The sequence below is a fragment of the Bos mutus genome, chromosome 22 (genome assembly GCF_027580195.1).
Source record: "Bos mutus isolate GX-2022 chromosome 22, NWIPB_WYAK_1.1, whole genome shotgun sequence".
Classification (NCBI taxonomy): Eukaryota; Metazoa; Chordata; class Mammalia; order Artiodactyla; family Bovidae; genus Bos; species Bos mutus.
Window position 1 is genome coordinate 69669512 of NC_091638.1, and position 21333 is coordinate 69690844.

Genomic DNA, 21333 nt, shown 5'->3' on the forward strand with positions numbered 1-21333 from the left:
TATGAGGTACATACACATTTAAAACTGTCAAGACATCTTGATATCTTTTACCATGGTAACATGTCACTTTTCATTTCTGGTAAAACCATTTGTCTTCCTATGCTTACTTTTGCATGGCATACATTAATATACATTTTTGGTATACCTTTGCCCATCCATTTACTTTCAACTAATGTGTCTTTACATTTAGTGCGTATCTTTTTACAGTTAGTATGTAAGTAGTTCTTGCATTTTTATGCAGTCTGTCACTCTGCTGGTTGTAGTCTGTAGCCACTAACATACTGATGATGACTGCGTCAGGTCTCCCACGTCGTTACCATGTTTTCCTCTTTTGTTCCCTCATTCTTCCTTTTTGCCTTCTTTTTGATTATTTGAAAGTTTTAATTTAAACTATATGTCTCTGCATTATTATTTTAGGAAGCACAACATATACTCTTGACTTTTCAACCAACTTAAAATATCATACACTTTATAAAAAATGTAGAATCTCATCCTACAGTTTAGGCTCACATACTCGTTATAAATTGTTCTATCAAATAAACATTACCATCCCTGCACACAGTATAATTTCTCCTTTAAACAGTCTTAAGTATTTTATAGAAGAGGGAAAAGAGTAAGTCTTTGGTATTTACTCAGATATTTACCATTTCCAACGCTCTTCATTCCTTCTGAAGGTCTCAGTTTCTACCTGGTGTCAATTCCCATCAGTCTGAAGACCTTCTTTTAGTGTTTCTTGTAGTGCAGGTCTTCTAGTGACAATTTTCTTAGTTTTCTTTTATCTGAACATGTTTTTATTTTGCTTTCATTTTTGCAGGGTATTTTTGTTGAAAAGACAAATCTGGATTGACTTTTCCCCCCGTTTGGCACTTTAAAAGGTGTTATTTCACTCTCTTGGCATCCGTGGTTTAGATGTGTGTGCATGCTAAGCTGCTTCAGTCATGTGACTCCTTGTGACCCTATGGACATAGTTCATCAGGCTCCTCTGTCCAGGGGAGTCTCCAGGCAGGAATACTGCAGTGGGTTGCTGCGCCCTGCTCCTGGGGCCTTCCTGCCCAGGGGATGGAGCCTGCGTCTCTCATGTCTCCTGCGCTGGCAGGCTCTCTGTCCAGGGGAGTCTCCAGGCAGGAATACTGGAGTGGGTTGCCACGCCCTGCCCCTGGGGCCTTCCTGGCCCGGGGCTGCGCTGGCAGGCGGCTGTTTTACTACTAGTGCCACCTGGGAAGCCTATGGTTTTCGGTTAAGTAAGCTCTAATTACAACTGTCATTTCTTTTTGTCTTTTCTCCTTATCTTTCATTTCAAGCAATTTGACTAAGATATACTGGGCAGGAAAGGATTAACTCAGCAGTTCTGGAATGCTCAAACCCTGCACATGCCAAAGAAAGGACTGGGAGATGAAATCTGAGCCAGTGGCATATGCTGGCTGATAAGTGTTTCTGTGTGCCTGGGGCCTTGTGCCACGCTGCACCAGTGTGACCACTTAAGTCTATCTGAACAATATGATTTATGGCAAACACTTGTTCCTGCTCTGGATGGCTGGGGTCTGAGTAGCTGAGGTGAGTCACGGGGGTCAGCACACTGTCCTGAATACCCAGGACTCGGTGAGCTTCCCTAGTTGGCAACACTTTGCACATGCTGTCATGGATCACTGATGGGAAGATTAAGGACAGCTCTGTGTGAGTCTGCTGGATACCAGGAAGCTTGTACCTGGTTCCTCTTGGACTTTATCCCATGTGCCTTTCCCCCTTGCCAATTCTAATCTGTGTCCTTTTGCTGTGTATGGTGAGTGTAACAGCTTCTGAATCCTATCAAGTCCTTCCAGCAAACCACTGAAACTGACAGTTGTCTTGGAACCTCTGACACATGTACCAAGGCATGCATGGTTTTCTTCATCCTTATCCTAACAGGTGTTTGCCAAGCTTCTTTAATCAGTAAATGTGTTTTTCAAGAATTTTGATTTTTTTGTCATATTATCTTCAAATATGTTCTTCCCCAACTTCTCACTTTCCTCTCTTCTGGGACTCCAACTATACAAGTTCATTCAGTTCAGTTCAGTTCAGTCGCTCAGTCATGTCCGACTCTTTGCGACCCCATGAATCGCAGCACGCCAGGCCTCCCTGTCCATCACCAACTCCCGGAGTTCACTCAGACTCACGTCCATCCAGTCAGTGATGCCATCCAGCCATCTCATCCTCTGTCATCCCCTTCTCCTCCTGCCCCCAATCCCTCCCAGCATCAGTCTTTTCCAATGAGTCAACTCTTTGCATGAGGTGGCCAAAGTACTGGAGTTTCAGCTTTAGCACCATTCCTTCCAAAGAAATCCCAGGGCTGATCTCCTTCAGAATGGACTGGTTGGATCTCTGTGCAGTCCAAGGGACTCTCAAGAGTCTTCTCCAACACCACAGTTCAAAAGCATCAATTCTTCGGCGCTCAGCCTTCTTCACAATCCAACTCTCACATCCATACATGACCACAGGAAAAACCATAGCCTTGACTAGCTTGACCTAACTATACAAGTTAGGTCTTATAATATTGTCCCAAAGTTCCCTGAAGCTTGGTAATAAATTTTTTCTTTCTGTTCTTCAGATTAGATAGTTTTCTGTTCATCTATCATTAAGTTCACTGATTCTTCTATCATCTCTGTTTTACTATTAAGGCCACTTGGTGAATTTTAAGTTTAGCTACTGTATTACAGACTTCCACTTTGCTCTTTTTTAAAAAATAATTTTACTTATTTGTATTTTTGGCTGTGCTGGCTCTTCGTTGCTGTGTGAGCCAACTTTTCTCTAGTTGCAGCGAGCGGGGCCTACTCTCCAGTTGTGGTGCGCGGGCTGCTCACCGTGGCAGCATCTCCTGTGGTGGAGCACAGGTTTCAGCAACTGCGACGCACGGGTTTAGTTGCCCAGCAGCATGTGGGGTCTTCCTGGACCAGAGATCGAAAAAACTGGTGTCCCCTGCATTGTAGGCGATTCTTAACCACTGGACCACCAGGAAAGCCCAAATAATAAGTCTTCTATTAAAATTTTAACCACCCTGTCAGATGCCAACTTCAGTCTTCCTCTGGCAAGAAACAGTAACAATAGAAAATTAATTTCGTGTTGTCGAAGTGTCAGTCCTTTTTTAGTTTGCCCACTTTTGCTCATTTCCCAGTGCTTTCAGGTCTTCCTTTGTCCCCACAATACTGTTCAGAGTATACAGTTACATGAAGAAAGTTGCCTGTGCCCTGTGGCATGTGGGATCTTAGTTCTCTGATCAGGGAAATGAACCTGTGTCCCCTGCGATGGAAGTGCAGATGCTTTTTAAAAAAAACAGTTATTTATATCCTTTGGTCTTTGTTGCTGTGTGCAGGCTTTCTCCATTTGTGGTGAGCGAGGACGACTCCTTGTTGTGGGTGCACAGGCTTCTCACTGTGGTGGTTTCTCCGAAGCACGTGGGCTTCAGTAGCTGCGGCACATGGGCATGAGAGCTGTGGCTTCCAGGCTCTAGAGCGTGGGCTCAGGTACTGGTGGCACATGGGCTTAGTTGCTCTGCTGCATGTGGATCTCCCTGGACTAGACATCAAACCAGTGTTCCCTGCACAGCAAGGCAGACTCTTACTGGACTTACTGGACCACGTGAGAAGTCCCAACAAAGGTCCAGTAAAAGCCTACTTGGCCACATTGCAAGAAAAATCATTGTGATCTTGTTTTTAAAAATTTACGTCAGAATCACACTGTGTGTAGGTATACAGATTCACTTACAATGACATGAAAATACGTATTATTCTGAAAACCTTGTTTTCTAACTTGTTTTTTCTACTTTAAGTATTCATCATATAATAAAAACTCTAGTGTTAAATAATATTTTTTATTAATAAACTATGAACATTTTCGCATAACAGAAGAAACAACTTTGACAGCAAATTGATAGTAACTAGAAAAATAATGCACATACACAGAAGTGAAATTGATAAGCAGTGGCATAAGGACCCAAGAGAAGTATGTACATATGTATAAAAACAGATGAGTACAGGTTGTTAACTTCAGCAATGTCTACAATAGTAAAACACAGAAAATAACCCAAATATTAGTTAAAAGAAAAATGGTATAGTAATAAAATGGGTTACTACACAGCTATTAAAATATATACCTCCATATGAAAAGAGTTAAAAAATCGAATGTTGAATGAAGCAAGTTGCATAACAAAGACAATATTAATTTATTTTGAGGGTGAGCTCTGCATGGTATGAAGGATCTTAGTTCCCCCACCAGGGAACTAAACCCATTCTCCTAGCAATGGAAGCATAGATTTTTAACCACTGGACCACAAGGAAATCCCAACAAAGACAGAATTAATAAAGTTTTAAAAGCACAAAACAATACCATATATGCATACATTTAAAATGTAGTGGAGCAGAAACTAACACAACACTATAAGATAATTTCCGTCTGGGGAAACGGGGGAATTGGGTCAGATGGTAATCAAAGGGTCCTTTAGTTTGAAAGCAAATATTAATTAACAATAGAAATGAATTCTAATATACAGAAATACAAGTGTATTTCTTTTTGTACTTCACATCAACCTATAACAACTCCAAAGGCTATATAACATTCAACTGCACAGGTATGTTACACACTCCAACAATCTTTAATTGTTAAGGCACTAAGATACCTGCCACTATTGTAAACAGCCCTACAAAGAATATCTCTATAGTTGTTTTTGCACATAAATTTCTTTTCCCCTTAGAATACATACCTAGAAACAAAATTGCTAGGTCATTTCCAGGTCTGTTATATACTGCCATATATACCACAAAATAGCAAAAGAAAAATAAAATACCATTAATTTTTTCATAGCTTCCTTTGCCTATTTTCCCCAACAACTTTAGGCAGAATGTAATTACAGAATTGGTTTTACTTTAGAAATGAAGACTGCTCAGATACACTGCTTAGAGCTAGATGGTGGTATATATTAGTATAATTTACATCTTAAAAGATTTATTCACGATGTAAGACAATTTTAAAAGGTTTTCAATTCTGAAACCTTCAAAGGAAGAACTTTTAGCTTCTTGGTCTAATTATACTAGTTTTCTTTAATTATCATCTAAAAATGTCTATTAATCATAGAATTTGGTCAGTGACAAAACAACTTAAACTTCCATAGTCCTTTTCACCTCTTACACTAAATAACTCAGTTGAGATTTACTAATAATTAGTATTTACACAGTACTTTATTTACTATAGGATCTTCCCTGGTGGCTCAGACGGTAAAAAAGCATCTGCCTACAATGCGGGAGACCTGGGTTCAATCCCTGGGTCGGGAAGATCTCCTGGAGAAGGGAATGGCAACCCACTCCAGTATTCTTGCCTGGAAAATCCCATGGACGGAGGAACCTGGTTAGGCTACAGTCCATGGGGTCGCAAAGAGTAACACTATGCTGCTCCTGCTGCTAAGTCGCTTCAGTCGTGTCTGACTCTGTGCGACTCCATAGACGGCAGCCCACCAGGCTCCCCGGTCCCTGGGATTCTCCAGGCAAGAACACGGGAGTGGGTTGCCATATCCTTCTCCAATGAGTGAAAGTGAAAAGTGAAAGTGAAGTCACTCAGTCGTGTCCGACCCTTAGCGACTCCATGGACTGTAGCCTACCAGGCTCCTCCGTCCATGGGAGTTTCCAGCCAAGAGTACTGGAGTGGGGTGCCATTGCCTTCTCCTTCACTATGAAGCAGGGCAAAATACCACAATACTAACAAAGCAAGATGCCAAACCAATTTGGCTAATTGTCAAAGGGCACACACTAAAGCAGGAATTTGCCAGAATTAGACACTGGATTGTTACCTAATTTCTATACACCTCATCACTTCAAAAGTCTATGTTTAAGAATTTTGACAACAACTCATAAAGAAAACTAGTATTTACCAGGGTCAGAGAAATGGTATTGATGATCACCTACATCAACATCCTCACTTTATAGATAAGGAAACTAAAGCCCCAAAAGGTGATGTAACTTAATTGTTTAAAGTCACATTTCTAGCAACAATACGGATTCAGGTCTCTAATCCAAGTTCAACTATCTTCAACTTCTAGAGTATAACAGCTATCCTTATCTGCCATTTCACATTTTTGAGTTTATAAAAAAGCCTCAGTGTTTTCACAGATAATTATTAACAATGCATTCAGTAACAAATAATGATCTACGACCTACTATATGCCAGGTCCTGCACTTGCTGCTAAATGAATATTTACTATATACTAGGCCGAAGGCAATGGCATCCCACTCCAGTACTCTTGCCTGGAAAATCCCATGGATGGAGAAGCCTGGTAGGCTGCAGTCCATGGGGTCTGACTAAGGGTCAGACACAACTGTGTGACTTCACTTTCACTTTTCACTTTCATGCATTGGAGAAGGAAATGGCAACCCACTCCAGTGTTCTTGCCTGGAGAGCCTGGGAGCCTGGTGGGCTGCCATTTATGGGGTCACACAGTCGGACACGACTGAAGCGACTCAGCAGCAGCAGCAGGCCCTCTGAAGAAAGCTGAGCGCTGAAGAATTTGATGCTTTTCAACTGTGGTGTTGAAGAAGACTCTAGAAAGTCCCTTGGACTGCAAGGAGATCAAACCAGTCAATCCTAAAGGAAATCCATCCTGAATATTCATGAAGGACTGATGCTGAAGCTGAAGCTCCAATACTTTGGCCACCTGATGCGAAGAACTGACTCATTAGATAAGGCCCTGATGCTGGGAAAGAATGAAGGCAGGCGGAGAAGGGGATGACAGAGGATGAGATGGTTGGATGGCATTACCGACTTGATAGACATGAGTTTGATGAATCAAGGAGCTGGTGATGAACAGGGAAGCCTGGCGTGCTGCAGTCCATGGGGTTGCAAAGAGTTGGACACTGAGTGACTGAACTGAGGCCCTTTATAACCTGCATTTACACTTTTAATCTTCACGCTATTATAAAGTAAGTACCATTATTATCTCTATTTTAAGGATTAAGATTTAGTAAGGTTAAATAACCTGTCCATGGTCTTCGGTAAGGAAATACCTTTATAAAATAAGAAGTAAATGGTGCCTTTCTGCTGCAGGCTATGATGGGCAGCAGTCATGGTTCTGCAGCGGCCTACGGCTGTGGACTTCAAGGTGACCCATAGATGCCAGCAGGGAACCTAACCAAGCAAAGCAAGTTAGTGGTACCCTTGCTGGAAGAAGTGACCAGAGGGAAGTGGCTGTAAAGGACTGAGCCCTCTCCTTATTCTGTGCATAATAAAACCTTTACAGGGGAAAAAAAAATGGTACAACCTCACTTAAAAAGTTTCTCTTAACAAAAATCTCATTTTGTTTTAAATATTATAACTCTGTGCCTGATTTCATTTTAAAGAGGAATCTATTGTTTAAAAAGTTTGGAAAACCACAGAGCCCTGCATAGCACCTAATTCTGACCACACTGATCATACACCAAGTGCAGAACCTCATATCAGATCAGAGGTTGGGGGCTGATTCTGAAGGCTTTATAGATCTTTTTTTCACACTAAGACACCAGAACAGAGAGCTTCTGAAGTAATTTAAATGAGGGTCAACAGCTAGGAAAGTAATCACTCAAACAAACAGAAGACAAGCAGAAGGGCTTCTAGTATCATACAAAGAATTCTGACCTGAAGAATGTCAACAAGGTCCAAAGCAGAACTATACATGAGTTCTCCTAAAGCATCACTGGCACAACTGCACTGGAGTACAGGTTACCTACTTTCAGAGCATAAAATCTCTGTGGTATAAGAGCAGATTAATTAAAAGTTTCATTTATTATCTTCCCAGCAGGAATTCCTTTCTCTTTGATTGCTAAATAGATTTTACAAGGGCTAAGCAAAAAACCCAAGGGCTAAGCAGTGCTACTATTATGGAGATTTTATCATAATCTGTGTAAATAAGAGCCTAGTGATAGTCTTAAAAGCAGCAATCTAAAACTGGACCATGACACTTTTTTTCTTTAGGAGAATTAATTTTAACAAGTAGTCTCCTGCTTTGGGAAACATTTGTATAAGAGAACCAAATCAAACAACCATTAAAAAAAAATTTACCTTTCCCCATTATACAGTATATTTTATTCTAGCTATAATTTAGTGATATAAATCAGAGACTAAGAAAAATGGCCCTCTAAATAATCAATCATAGCAGAATTAACCACATGCAGTATTTCTTTTTTTTCCCACATGCAGTATTTCTAATGTAAGCGGTTACCTGATGCATCTGTCAGAAGTCTTGTTAGGACAGGCTCGTTTACTGGCTCAGTCTTGCTAAGGCTGGAAATAACCTCTACCCTACTGGTTTCTTTGATAATAGTGGGCTTCCTGGAAATCTCAAGATCAGATCCAGTCTTGACATCTTTGTGTTCTAGGACATCATATGATCTCTGTGGCCAAGAAGATTCTTTAACATTTGTTAAAGTCTGTTTGAATATTTCTTCAGGAGATTCTCCTTTATCCTGTACAGAAGCTGACTTCTCAACCTTCCTTTCACTCAGTTCTTTAAGTGCTTTGATTGTGAGCTGTTCTTGTTCTAAGTCGAGAGATGCTATTGGAGTACCTTGGGTAGGGAAAACTTCCAGAAGCTCACTCCCATTTGTTTCTTTGCTTTGTTCACTGTATTTGCTTTTTATGTTTTTAATTTCAGAACCACCTGACTTACTCTCATGCAAAGCATCTAGAGGAAGAGTTGTTTTAAAGTCCTTAGTCTCCTCTGATGTTGCTTTGAAGGTATTGCCTTCACCTTTACCTACTATTCCTTTCTCTCTGGCTTCTGTAAAGGCCGCCATCAGGTCCTCTGGGGAAGAATCATCTAGATCTTTCACATTTTTTTCATGCAATGGCTCCAGATAGGCAGAGCTTGTCACACTTTGTGCCAGTTCTGTAGGAGCTGCTTCTGAAGGGAGTTTTGGGTTCTCAGCTGCAACAGGCTTTTCAGGAACAGCTTCATGCTTACTACCTGACTGCTTCACTTCTGACGTGCCATTCTTATTAGATACTAGTGAACATACTGCTTCACCTGGGCTCCTTTCAAGAGGATCAGGCTGAACTTGTCGTGGCTCAGAGTCACTGACCGACCCTTCAACATTTTCAGATGTTCTGTCTTTCTTGTTACAACTGAGGATCTCTTTGACTTCTCCATCTGTTTTTACACCAGGACTTGGGATAGAAACAGGTTTTTCAGCCTGAATTTTGTTTCTCTCAAATGAATTATCTGCTGTGAGGTCCTCTATTACTGTGTCATCAGATTCACCAGAACTATCAGCTTCTGTCACTTCTCCCAACACAGAGGTCTGCCAGCTCATTCCACCTTTCAGGTGGCCGTCGGGTAAAACTACTTTATCTGTGGCCACTCCAGAGCCAAGAGAGACACATTTCTCCAGTGGAGATCCAGGTAACTCTGAAAGTGTGTCGTCTCTTTTCTGCACACTGTCTTGCACACCTTTGATAGTGACTTCCTGTGTGGAATCAAAATGATCTGGCACAGCATTTTCCTGTGGGAGAGATGTTTCCGCCCAGTCACCTGGTGATTTAGTGTTAGTAGTGCTTCCATTAATAGAACATACAGGAATTTTCTGAGTGTTCGTTTTGAGATTTACAACAGGAATTTCTGAATTATAGTCACTTGTGCCAAGTCCTGTAGTTTTTGTGTTGTACTCAGCTTTATCACTCTGCTGTTTCACTTGGGGAACCAAATCCCAAGTCAGTACTTCATTAGTAAAGTTATGCATATCATTCACACATCTAGATACCTCCTCCAATGCTGCAGTTGTGTGTGAAAACTGCCTGGTGAGCAATGCAGAGGCTGGGTAATGCCCTGCTTCTTTCTTTCTCAGTGGAAATACTTTGTCATTAGACTCTGAAATGTCTGCAGGTGATTCTCTACTAGTATGCACTGCCCAGCTACCAAAATCATTTATGCTTTCCTTATATAAGTCTTTAAATTCTTTGTCAAATGCTGCTTTGTCAATAATTACTTCAAATGGTGATTCAGGGGACTCCTTTTCCATAACACCACCTCTTGAAGCTTCAGAAGGAGACAAGGAATATGGACAAATGCCTTCTGCTTTAGGCTGCTGGGTGGCTGGCTTCTGGGCTGTCAGCACAGTGAACTTGTCATCTGCATCCAAGGCAGTTATATTATCCCTATTTGGTTCCTCATTTGGGTTCCTGGACTCTTGATCTTTATTTATCTGCTGTTCCATTTGACCAACTTCCTTTGAGAGAAAAGCAGGATGACCCAGGAAGCTGAGTGGAATGGAAGGACGGTCACAGTGAACTCCTTCTGCAGCAGAAACTGGGGAGTCTTCCATGTCTTTACTGGCCCCCGGAGGCTTTTCCATCTTTTTCTCATCTAGAAGAGCCAAGCAGTCTTTTTCTTCTTGGGCTAAAAGAATCTGGCTGCCTAACATTTTGCTTTTTACTCCATGTAGTATTGTAAGGTCAGTGTTACGTATTTCAGAAGATGAACAAGAGGAGGAAGTCATAATTTCTGAAGGCGGCTCATCAGAGCAAAGAGAGCTCAATCCCTCTATGGCCAGAATTTGAAAGAAAAACAATTGTTTACCAGGTACAATTACACATTAGCTAGTCAGGCCAAGCAGCATGCTTTTTATTTTTAAATTCATATATATATATATATATATATATACACACACACACAGGATATATATATACATATACACACATAAATATGTAACAAAACAATGATCAATAGTTATCCTATAAGACATGCATAAAACCACCAGCAGTGACACAGAAGAGGCTGATCATGCTACAAACTGCAAATGAAAAAAAATTTTCATGACAAAATACTTATCAATCTACATTTTCCCTTTAATGGTAAAGCATGAAGAAGGTTATAATAAAGATTGGATAATCTGGGGAAGTGTTTATTCCTTTTCCTTTGGTATTTAGTAGAGCTATTCAGCAGAAACAATGTAATCCATATAAAACAAACATATTATGAAGTACTGATATACTCTCATCTGTAGGTGGAACACTTCAGAACACACCCCTTTTATAAAACCACTGTTAAGAGCCTGACTATCTGAAAAGGGAAACAAGTGATGAGAGTTTTTTTTCCCCCAAGAGATACAGCAGACCCCGCCCAGCCTAAAAATCAGGCTAGAAGTACACTCCATTCTATCCACAGGGAAGGTGGGCCCCAGGTAAAGAGGGCCTTAATGTTTTAAAGGGCACTGAAAACGTTGGTCTGTTCCAAAATCTCTTGTACCAACTTGTCACCTGAAAACTGAACTGTGTACCCTGGTTTCCTTTATTAAGAAGAGTGAACTCCAGAAAATCTTTTAAAACAGAAAATACTCCCCTAAAAGCAATACATTCATTAGGTCTTATCAGTTTTTAATCACAGTAGCCACTGATCTACCACCCTGTTTTCCAACTCTCCAACCTAGGAAGTTTTTTACTGGAGAAAAGATCAGAACAACTGTCCCAAGGGCAGCAACGATGTTCCAAGCACCATCGTTCTCACACACTGTTGTATCTCTGGAGCTGGAACAAAGTAAACAACGAGTTCCAAAAGAATGAATCAAAGATTCAGCTTGCTCAGGTGAGCCCTCAGGACAGAAATGCCTTCCTTGAGTGTGAATGAGCAATTGGGAAGATGTGAGAGAGAAAAACTTTTGCGATTACTTTTATTCAACTGATGTTTTTTAATTTGAGAAGCTGAATAATAATTAGATGAAAGCAAAAGTATGACTTTATTCTATTCAAAATCATTTTATAAAGATGAAAAGAAATACTTAAATATCTTACTGCAAGAGACAAAATTCTACTATTACAAAAATGTGTTTCCAAATGCCAGATAAAGTTCCTATATTTTAAAACATTACTGAAATCTGATGTAACAGGATCTCTGACCTTTAGCACAGTGTAACTATAATCTGGGGGAAAAGTCTTTGTAAATTGAGAAAAAAATAGTTGCAGTTTGGTGGTACAAATTGTACCCATGACACAGAAGTAAGCTATAATTCATATTTAGTTCTAATGCAGTAAACATGGCTTTGCATCTATCATTGTACAGTATGGATACACAGCAAGATTAAGGATAAATGAAGCTCACCACTGCAGGTTAAAAGGTTTAAAGACCTGAAATTTAAAGAACTATGGACTACATTAATATCAGAATATTCCACAGTCTGAGCTATGTATTATTATTGAATTTACTGGTGAATGTTTCTACTGCTGCTAAGTCGCTTCAGTCGTGTCCGACTCTGTGCGACCCCATAGATGGAAGCCCACCAGGCTCCCCCGTCCCTGGGATTCTCCAGGCAAGAACACTGGAGTGGGCTGCCATTTCCTTCTCCAATGTGTGAAAGGGAAAAGTGAAAGTGAAGTCACTCAGTCGTGTCTGACTCTTAGCGACCCCATGGACTGCAGCCTACCAGGCTCCTCCGTCCATGGGATTTTCCAGGCAAGAGTACTGGAGTGGGATGCCATTGCCTTCTCCAGAATGTTTCTACTAGGAGACATTAAACGAACTAAATCTGGAATAAGGTAAAACTGGGACCTCCTCCCTTCAAACGAATGGAATCTTGAACAACACTGACTCCACCTCTCACAGGGAATGCTCAGCTTATATGTTTTATAGAGATTGAGATTTCAGATGAGTTAGACTTGTCATTTTACAGACACAAGTGGACAGAATGAATTAGTAATAATTCATTGTTAATTACTGAGTGCCACTATCATGTGCCCGACACTGTTTTAGAATCTAGATTAAAAACCAGTGAACACAGAAAAAATCCTTGCTTTTGTGGAGCTTACAGTACAGAGTGGGAGACCGAAAAGAAGCAAAGTCAACAGGTAAATGATAATGATGATGATGATGGATTTGATGAAATGAGAAAGAAAGCAACTGATACAAGATGCTAATGAAAGAATGCACACAGTATTAGAAACAAAAAAAACGTATGGCAGTGAGCTTCCTGGTGGTCCAGTGGTTCGGACTTGATGCTTTCTCTGCCAGCAAGACCTGGCTGACAAACTAAGATCCCATAAGCTATGCGGTGCGGCCACACACACACACAAAGAGGATGGTAGAAATGTTCTATGCTTTGTCAGGACACAAAATTCTCAGTTTTCTAAGCCTTGTTTCTTTTCTAATTTCTTTGAACTCTTAGTACTCCAGAAGTTTAGAATTAGGTATATAATAATCTGAGGTAAAAACTAGATTAGGTTAGAAATCTTATTCTCAGAATACCAAGTTCTGTACTGAATGCCGTAACTTCTTGACAGACTTCATTTTACTGAAGATTCTTTAATATGACATAACTATTATATACACAAAAATAGCTTTATCATGTTCCCTAATGATAATGTGGCAATGCTTGGAGCAGACAGTGTTTTCTGGGGGGAGAGGTTTAGGGGCTAAACAGAGTGTGGTGCTGCAATCTTTCCTCAGTAATTAGGAGAGTAATTCCTCAGCCAATAGCATCTATTAGCTATTAGCTCTGGATGTTAGCTCTCATGACAGTCAATCAAGCTTCCCCACATGTAGCAAAGTAAGTTAGCATTTTTGCTTTAATTTTAATAATTATCTTGCTTAGAATTTCAGCAAATGGAAAGAAGTTCATTTGGCTAGTTGAAATTCTAACAAACTTGAACAGAGCTAATTTGTATCAAGACATGGAAAAAAGCAGTCTGGAAGTAAAGTGCTTACAATGGTAAGAAAACATTAAATAAAACAAAGACTAGAATCTAACAGGTCTTTAGAAACTAAGCTCCATTGGCAAAGACTCTTCCAATTAGTCAGCATGACACTTAATAGTCATTACTCAGAAGTTTCCATTTACATATAGTATCTTAAATAAGACTAGGAAATTAAGTTGGCGGTCATACTCTAAATTTCCAGACCACTCCCAAACCCAAACCCAAAATCCCTATTAAGAGTTGCAAAATCCTTTCATTACACTTACTAATGGTGTGTGGCCTTGTCAAGTTGCTTAATACCATCTGAAAAATTGGGATACTAAAGCACCTAACTTAAGAATTGCTCTGAGGATTAAATTGAGTTAATATATTAACTCAAAATTTTGATTGGAATAAGGCAAAAGCTCCACTTGACTAGAGAATCTTGCATGGAAATTGAAAAAGTTTCCCCTCTTCTATATCCAGAGTATTTTATCTCATAGAACAAGATGTGGTTAAGGCACTAAGTCATGTCTGACTCTTGCAATCCCATGGACTCTAGCCCGCCAGGCTCTTCTGTCCGTGGGATTCTCCAGGCAAGAATGCTGGAACGGATTGCCATTTTCTCCTCCAGGGGATCTTCCAGACCCAGGGATCAAACCAGAGTCTCCTGCATTGCAGTTGTATTCTTTACCACTGAGCCATCAGGGAAGCCCAATCACAGGATAAAGAAACAACTTTTAACTGAATACTGTGTATGCGTCAAGTGAATATTTTGAATTGAAAAAGCCTCTTCATAGACTGTTTACTCTATCTTTCAAAATATCTTCTCTTATTCTCCAAACTTTTAGAAAAGGGTTTAGTATTTTTTTATTCAAGTGTTTTGTAACTTAATAATGAAAACACAATGTGATCTAGAAACAGGTAAGCCATAATGAATATTGTATATTATACTTCTTCCTTAAAAGAGTGAGTAACTTGGGATTATGCTACAGTTACCATTTGGTTACTACCCAGCCTGGAAATTCATTACTTTTAGTTGGTAACATGGAAAAAGCACACACCAGTGAAGAAAGGGTGCCAGCCTGTAGTAAGCCACCAAGTTACATTTTCACATACATATTATGCTTATTCATACAAGGGAGGCTTGAAATATTCAGGTATAGGCTTTCCTACACTTGAATTTTCTCATATTCACAAAACAAGAGGGAAAGACAAATTATCGTGCAAAACAGTATCAGCAATTTTCAGCCAAGCATCAAAATAGGAAGTTAGCCAGCAGACACTTTGCAGCCAAGCTAGATCCTAAACAGAAAGTCTATTTTGTACAAAGAAAAATGTTTTGCTTTTGTTAAAAAAAAAAAAAAAAAAAAGGCTGTAACTGGCAATTTTTTTCCCTCAATGCTTGCCCCAAAGTTCAGTGTTTAACTTCCTATTCCATATACCTACTGCATTACTCAAATTATTTGCAAATATTCACTACTGCAAATGTGCTTCCAATTCTGGGTCGCGGATGGATCCTCCTTATAATCTTATTTTCACCCACTTTTCTTCCAATGTTTTCTACAGAAATTTGTAGTATTTTCCAGCTTCCACTTTTTATCAAAGATTTCAAAAGGAGAAACCAAATTTGATTTTGTGTCTGATGGAGGGAGTACATCCCCCAGATGATACTAAATTATATCACTAACAGCAATATTATGGTTAAAATGGTCATTTCTGCCTCTTGTGTTCTCATGATGTTAACACGACATCCTAAAAAACCTGTAAACCTTAAAATATCACTAACACATCACCTTTACTGGAGGTAATAGTTACATACATGGACTTCAGAGTCCTAGGTGAGTCATTTACTCACTGTGTGACCTTGAACAAGAGATTTCACCATTTAAAACCCCAATGTCCTCAATTAGTAAAAGAAGCAATACCTTTCCTCCATAAAATTGGCTGTGAGGATTAAATGAGATAAAAAAGTACTAACCACAGTAAAAGCTCAAAACAAACAAAAAACAACCCACCCCAAATGACCACATAAACTACATCTATACCTCTGTTAATATCCTTATTTAATAGTACAGGAAAATGTTAAAATTTACTCCCCTATTTGAAATGCTCCAGGATTAAGTTGAAATTTAACTCTGCTTGATGAACTATAAAAAAGGAATCAATAAGCAAATGATTGGAAAGGACCTACTCAGGAATACAACTTACTTAAGAAGAACTGATTATTTTTGACATTCTCAACATAAATCTCTTAGTTTTCAAAAAGCTTAACTTGTTAGCTTAAGTAGCTGTATACTTCAAAGTAGTACAACTTAATAAAGACTACATAATTTCCTTTTGAAAGATTTAACTGCCCTTTCTTCTCAGTCCAAATTAATGACAACTTTGGGAATTCCCTGGTGGTCCAATGGTTAGAACTCAGCACTTTCACTACTATGGGCCCAGGTTCAACCCCTGGTCTGGGAATCAAGATCCCGTGAGCTTAGCAGCATGATCAAAAAACAGAAAAAGACAAGTTTTAGTACATGCCCCTCGAAGTCCAATAATGATAAATATATATTTCAATATTAAAAATGTCATTCTTAAGTATGAAAAAGTCATTTTTAATTACTGTTACATATTGCTTAATATGGCTTGAAAAGAAAGAGTGAAAGTGAAAGCCGCTCAGTTGTGTTCAACTCTTTGTGACCCCATGGACTGTAGCCTGCTAAGGCTCCTCTGTCCATGGAATTCTCCAGGCAAGAATACTGGAGTGGGAGGTCATTCCCTTCTCCAGGGGATCTTCCCAACCCAGGATTGAACCCAGGTCTCCCGCATTGCAAGCGGATTCTTTACCAGCTGAGCCACCAGGGAAGCCCTAATATGGCTTGGACGTATATAGCAAGGCACAATTCTCCAAGGCTAAACAGCTCAGGGATATGAAAGCCAGAGACAGATTAGCTGGGTTAGTGCCAGTTATGGACTCAAAGGTACCTGCTGGCGACAGTCCCTCTGAAAGGCTGCAGCTGGGCGGAACTGGTCCTAGCTATCCTCTCCAGGGGGTTTAATCCAGCTAACTAAGTACTACAGCAACTTCCTTTCCCTTGCTTTTATTAAGGCAGACTAGAAGCTACCAGTCTTGGCCACCCTAGAACACACCTAATCACTTGCCAAAGAGTGCCCTCAAAAAACTGAATCAGCTGATCTCTAGACCTGCCAACGACGTACAGCACCAAGTGGGCTGCTTTTCCATTATGTCTTTTTTTTGCAGGAGAAAATACTAGTAATAGAGGCTAGATTGGAACATCTTCAGGGATATGACATTTTTAACTGCTTTTTTACAATACCCTTTTAATAATAACATACCCTGAATCTGCACTGGTCAAAATAACTATAAAAGGAAGAATTACAAATCTATTTTTTTTAAACAAACTTTCATAGTCACTGTGAAACTGAAACCTACTTCAACTTTTGTTTTAATTAGAAAAATCCCTTTTATTTACCTCTGATTTGAGTGTGTATGTAGTTTCTCCTAATATGGATTAAAGTAATTTTTAAAACTATGACATATCTTCTCAACATTCTATATATTAGGCATGTTGTGATTAGGTTGCATTGTCACACTATTTAGGCTATCAATTATTTCCTTTCTATATGAAAAAAGTGACTATGAAGAAAGTATCCTAAAAGATCTGAAATACTTTGAGAAAATATAATTATTTGTTCTATTTACACTATATTTTTAACTGACATCCTCCAGAATAGAATAAATGTAATATCTATTTGTCTAAATTATTAAATTTCTCATGAGGGAAAAAATACCCTTAAAAATATAAATCTAGTTGGGTTCTAGATGTTGAGGATCAATTTGTATGTTCATTTCCTAACATTCACAAAATATCTATATTTTACTATAAACAAGTTAATTTCAAAGGTCATAATTTGACCCAGAAGATATCCAAATTCACACAGTGAGGCACATTATAAAAGAGTTGGGGACTCTAATCCTATCAGTCTGAAATGAATGCAATAAACTATCTATCATGTTTCCCAAGAAGCAGATCAGACTCTGAAAAAAACTTACTATGTTTATTTTATCCCATTAGGTTCTTTATTCTTACAAGGCGAAAGTCTTCCTAATGAACCAGCATGCTCACTTTCATTCCGGCTAGGACAATACACTCTTTGAACAAGGCTTCTTGGACCTATCTAGTGAGTTTAATTATCTTTTTTAAAATAATGATTTTCCGTTGACCTATCCCTGAGGTGGAGTACAAGAGCACAAATGAAACAGCACTTTTTAAAAATGCAAATCGAAGCAGCACAAAGCACATTCTCTTCCATGTAGCTATCAACTCTGATTCCCTTCCTCATTGATAGAGTAAGAACAAACCCCCCAAAACATCATAATTTAATCTCCAGGAAAACAAGCCTCGCTTGCCAAAAATTCAACTGACTTGTTCAGTGTTCCTAGGCAATGTGGAACTGGCCTAGCTCTTGGGATGAATCTCAGATAAGTCCACACTAAAGTATTCTAGCTAGGACGGTGTATTAGTTCAGTGGAAGCACAGTTTTATAGTTTTCCCAAATCCACTACCTCTCCAAACAAATTAGATAACTGCAAATCAACAGGTTGAATGCATTCTGGAGAAAGTGTGTTTTCTGAGCTGCAGTTCTTTCTACTCCAAGTTATTTTGGCAAGTTTCTAATTTTTAAAATACTCAAAGTTACACCTAAAGCTTATGCTATGTTAAAGGGTCCACCCAGCCTCATTCTATTTTATTGAGCTTTACGAGAAAGTCATTAGGAGTTGCTAACTTGTATTTAGTTTTTATTTTAGGGAATTTGGGGGCAACAGAAAACTCCTGCCTCATTTCCCCAGTTACAGCCTCTTTCTCTTAACATTTTTCTTTTATTAATGCACACAAAAAATGACAGACTTGCCTTGTGAGGTCGAAAATAGAGATACAGGCTGAGAGGAAGAGGAAGAAACAAAGGAATCTGAAAGAAAATATACAGCGTGAGAATTTGACAACCTCACACAGGAATCTGAACTTTAACTTTTTTTTTTTTTAATTTGGCAAAGCATCGTAATTTCATTGGGTTTAAGGAACAGGGGAAACCCCAAATCTGTATTTCCAATTACTATTTTCACTCACCTGCCAGAAAAACCTTACTTCATTTTCAAAATGCATTTCTAAAAGTTAATCAATTCAATTTTTTCTAAGGAAGAAAAGAAGAAACCCTAGAATTTTAAAATAAGCTCAAGAAAGATAATGCTACCCTGCAACTTCATGCAGGAAAGAAAAAACAGGTATCTGAGTACTAACTGGTTTTGCTTAAAACCATTTTTAACTTCATTTTGAGGAGTCAGCCATGAATATAAGCATTTAAATATATATAGTTGGCAAATATGTAAAACTGACCCTGAATACTGAAAAAAAAAAAAAAGAAAAAAATTTAAATCACAATTAATCCACTGGGAAAAACAGGACATATGTAAGAAATCTCCTCTCTCTAAAACTGGGACTTATATTTCTCTACATTTGGCAACATATATCAAAATTTTAAATGCACAGACTTCCCCTACCAACCCCTGAGCATATTCTTTAAGTTGGTAAATATATCTGCATACATATACAAAGACATGTACATCAGTGAGGATATTCATAAGAGCGCTGGTTATAAACACCAGAAATAATCTAAACGACCATCGATAAAAGCCTAGTTAAATAGTTACCTCCAGATAATGGAATACTTGCCGCTACAAAAAACAATGAGGTACAACTATGTACGTTGATATATTAAATTGAAAAGCAAAGTACTGAAGTTCACACAGTGTGCTTCCATTTGTTAACTGGAAACGAAAGGAACTTTGAGGTCTAGGGCAGGAGGGAGACTTGCTTTTCATTACAACCTTTGGCCTTAAAAAAAATTAAACAAAGAATATAAATTGCCTTCAGTAAAAATGGAAAAAGAAATAAAACAACATGTGAAAAACAAAACCCTGAAAAAGTACCCCTAAATGTACTGATCTTTACTTAACTCCTTTTTTCCTTGTAATTATAAAAATGTTTTCACAAATATCAGAAATATACTTAAAATGAGGAGATTGCTTTAAAGGACTGGGCCATTGCTATATCTGTAAGTACTAATCTAAACACAACACAGGGAATATAGCCTATATTTTATAGGAACCACAAGTGAAGTTTAACCTTTAAAAACTGTGAATCTTTGTATTGAACATCTGTAATTTACATATATTGAACATGAACTATACTTCAATTAAAAAAAGAAAACTATTTAGTTGACAGAAACGGAGCACGTTAACACCAAGGCAGAACTTAGTGGACAAGAGGCAGTAATTTGGTAACTCAAGACCAGAATTTTAAAATTCACTATTTTTTAATTATCTTAAAATGAAGCATCACATTTACTCCTACCATTGAAAGAACAGTACTCTTTTCTTTCTTAAAACAAGCATTTCTATTTAATGTTTCCAAATGGGTTAATATTTATCTTCAACATTAAATCTCTGCCAACTGAATAAACCTGAAAATCCAAATGCTAAGTAAGCCTGATGCTAAAAAGATCCCATGAACCTACCTTTTCATTTCCACCTGACACCCTCCTAATGGAAAATTTCAACACACAAATTTTTATGCAACAGCATCTACTCTGATACAGGGCACAGATAACCAGAAGTAGTTTGCAACAATATTGCAAGAGCTCTTCTAACTTACAAAATCATATTGTATTCATATGCCATATTGGTGCAGGCAACTGCACCCAAAAAAGGTGACCTTAATTCACAAATACTAATAATTAAATCAAATATTATCTACAAGTAACTAAGTTTAGGCACTGTAACAGTGCAGAGATGATGGTTGTGCCCACAAGCAACTGAAAAAGAAAAACCAGTAAAACTGTTTGCATTACGGGAAGAATGCATACAGCAGGGGCAGAAGAGATGATGGTCATCAGGTGAACAAGACAAGGGAAGGCAGTCTGGAGAGAAGGAACATCTGGCCCGATTCCAAATAGCTTTAAATATCATACAATGAAATTTGAATTATATCATATGATGTGTAATGAGGAATCACTGAAGGTAAGGGATTGACAATATCTCGTGTGTTTTAAAGAACTCTGGCAGCAGGGTAAAGTGAAAATGAAAGTTGCTCAGTCGTGTCAGAGTCTTTGCGATCCCATGGACCATACAGTCCATGGAATTCTCCAGGCCAGAATACTGGAGTGGGTAGCCTATCCCTTCTCCAGGGGATCTTCTCAACTCAGGAACTGAACCGGGGTCTCCTACATTGCAGGCGGATTCTTTACCAACTGAGCTATCAGGGGTAAAGTATGGACTTAACTGAAAAGCTCCCACATAACATTGGCAAGACATGAGGGCTTAAACTAAGGCAGTGAGGATGGGAATGAGGGGATGGATATGACAGGAAAGAATGGACAGGATTTTGAATCACTGAATGTTGGAGACTGGAGAAGCAAAAGTCAAAGGACTGAAGAACTACATGAAATGTGGCTGGCTAGGGGATGAGGAGGAATTCTTTGTATTAATTTCCACTAAGAAATAAGCTGTCTAAGGCATATCTTCAATACCTGGTCTAGTGGTTTTCCCTACTTTCTTCAATTTAAGTCTGAATTTGGCAATAAGGAGTTCATGATCTGAGCCACAGTCAGCTC

General features: G+C 38.8%; 1 protein-coding gene across 3 annotated transcripts in view; it reads right to left on the reverse strand.

The window, feature by feature from the left end:
- The window catches only part of RTN3 (reticulon 3), a 64070-nt gene that overhangs the window by 25678 nt on the left and 17059 nt on the right, over positions 1–21333 (reverse strand). The window contains exons 1-2 of one of the 3 annotated variants that reach the window (XM_070359959.1): positions 18577–18825; positions 2602–10528 (exon numbers count right to left, since the gene is read on the reverse strand). The exons of 1 other annotated variant lie outside the window; for it this stretch is intronic. In XM_070359959.1, coding sequence (XP_070216060.1) covers positions 8196–10484 — 2289 coding nt within the window. In that variant the 5' untranslated portion in view covers positions 10485–10528; positions 18577–18825 and the 3' untranslated portion in view covers positions 2602–8195. Of the gene's footprint in view, positions 1–2601; positions 10529–18576; positions 18826–21333 lie in introns of those variants that run through there. One more of the 3 variants, XM_070359960.1, reaches the window with a different exon arrangement.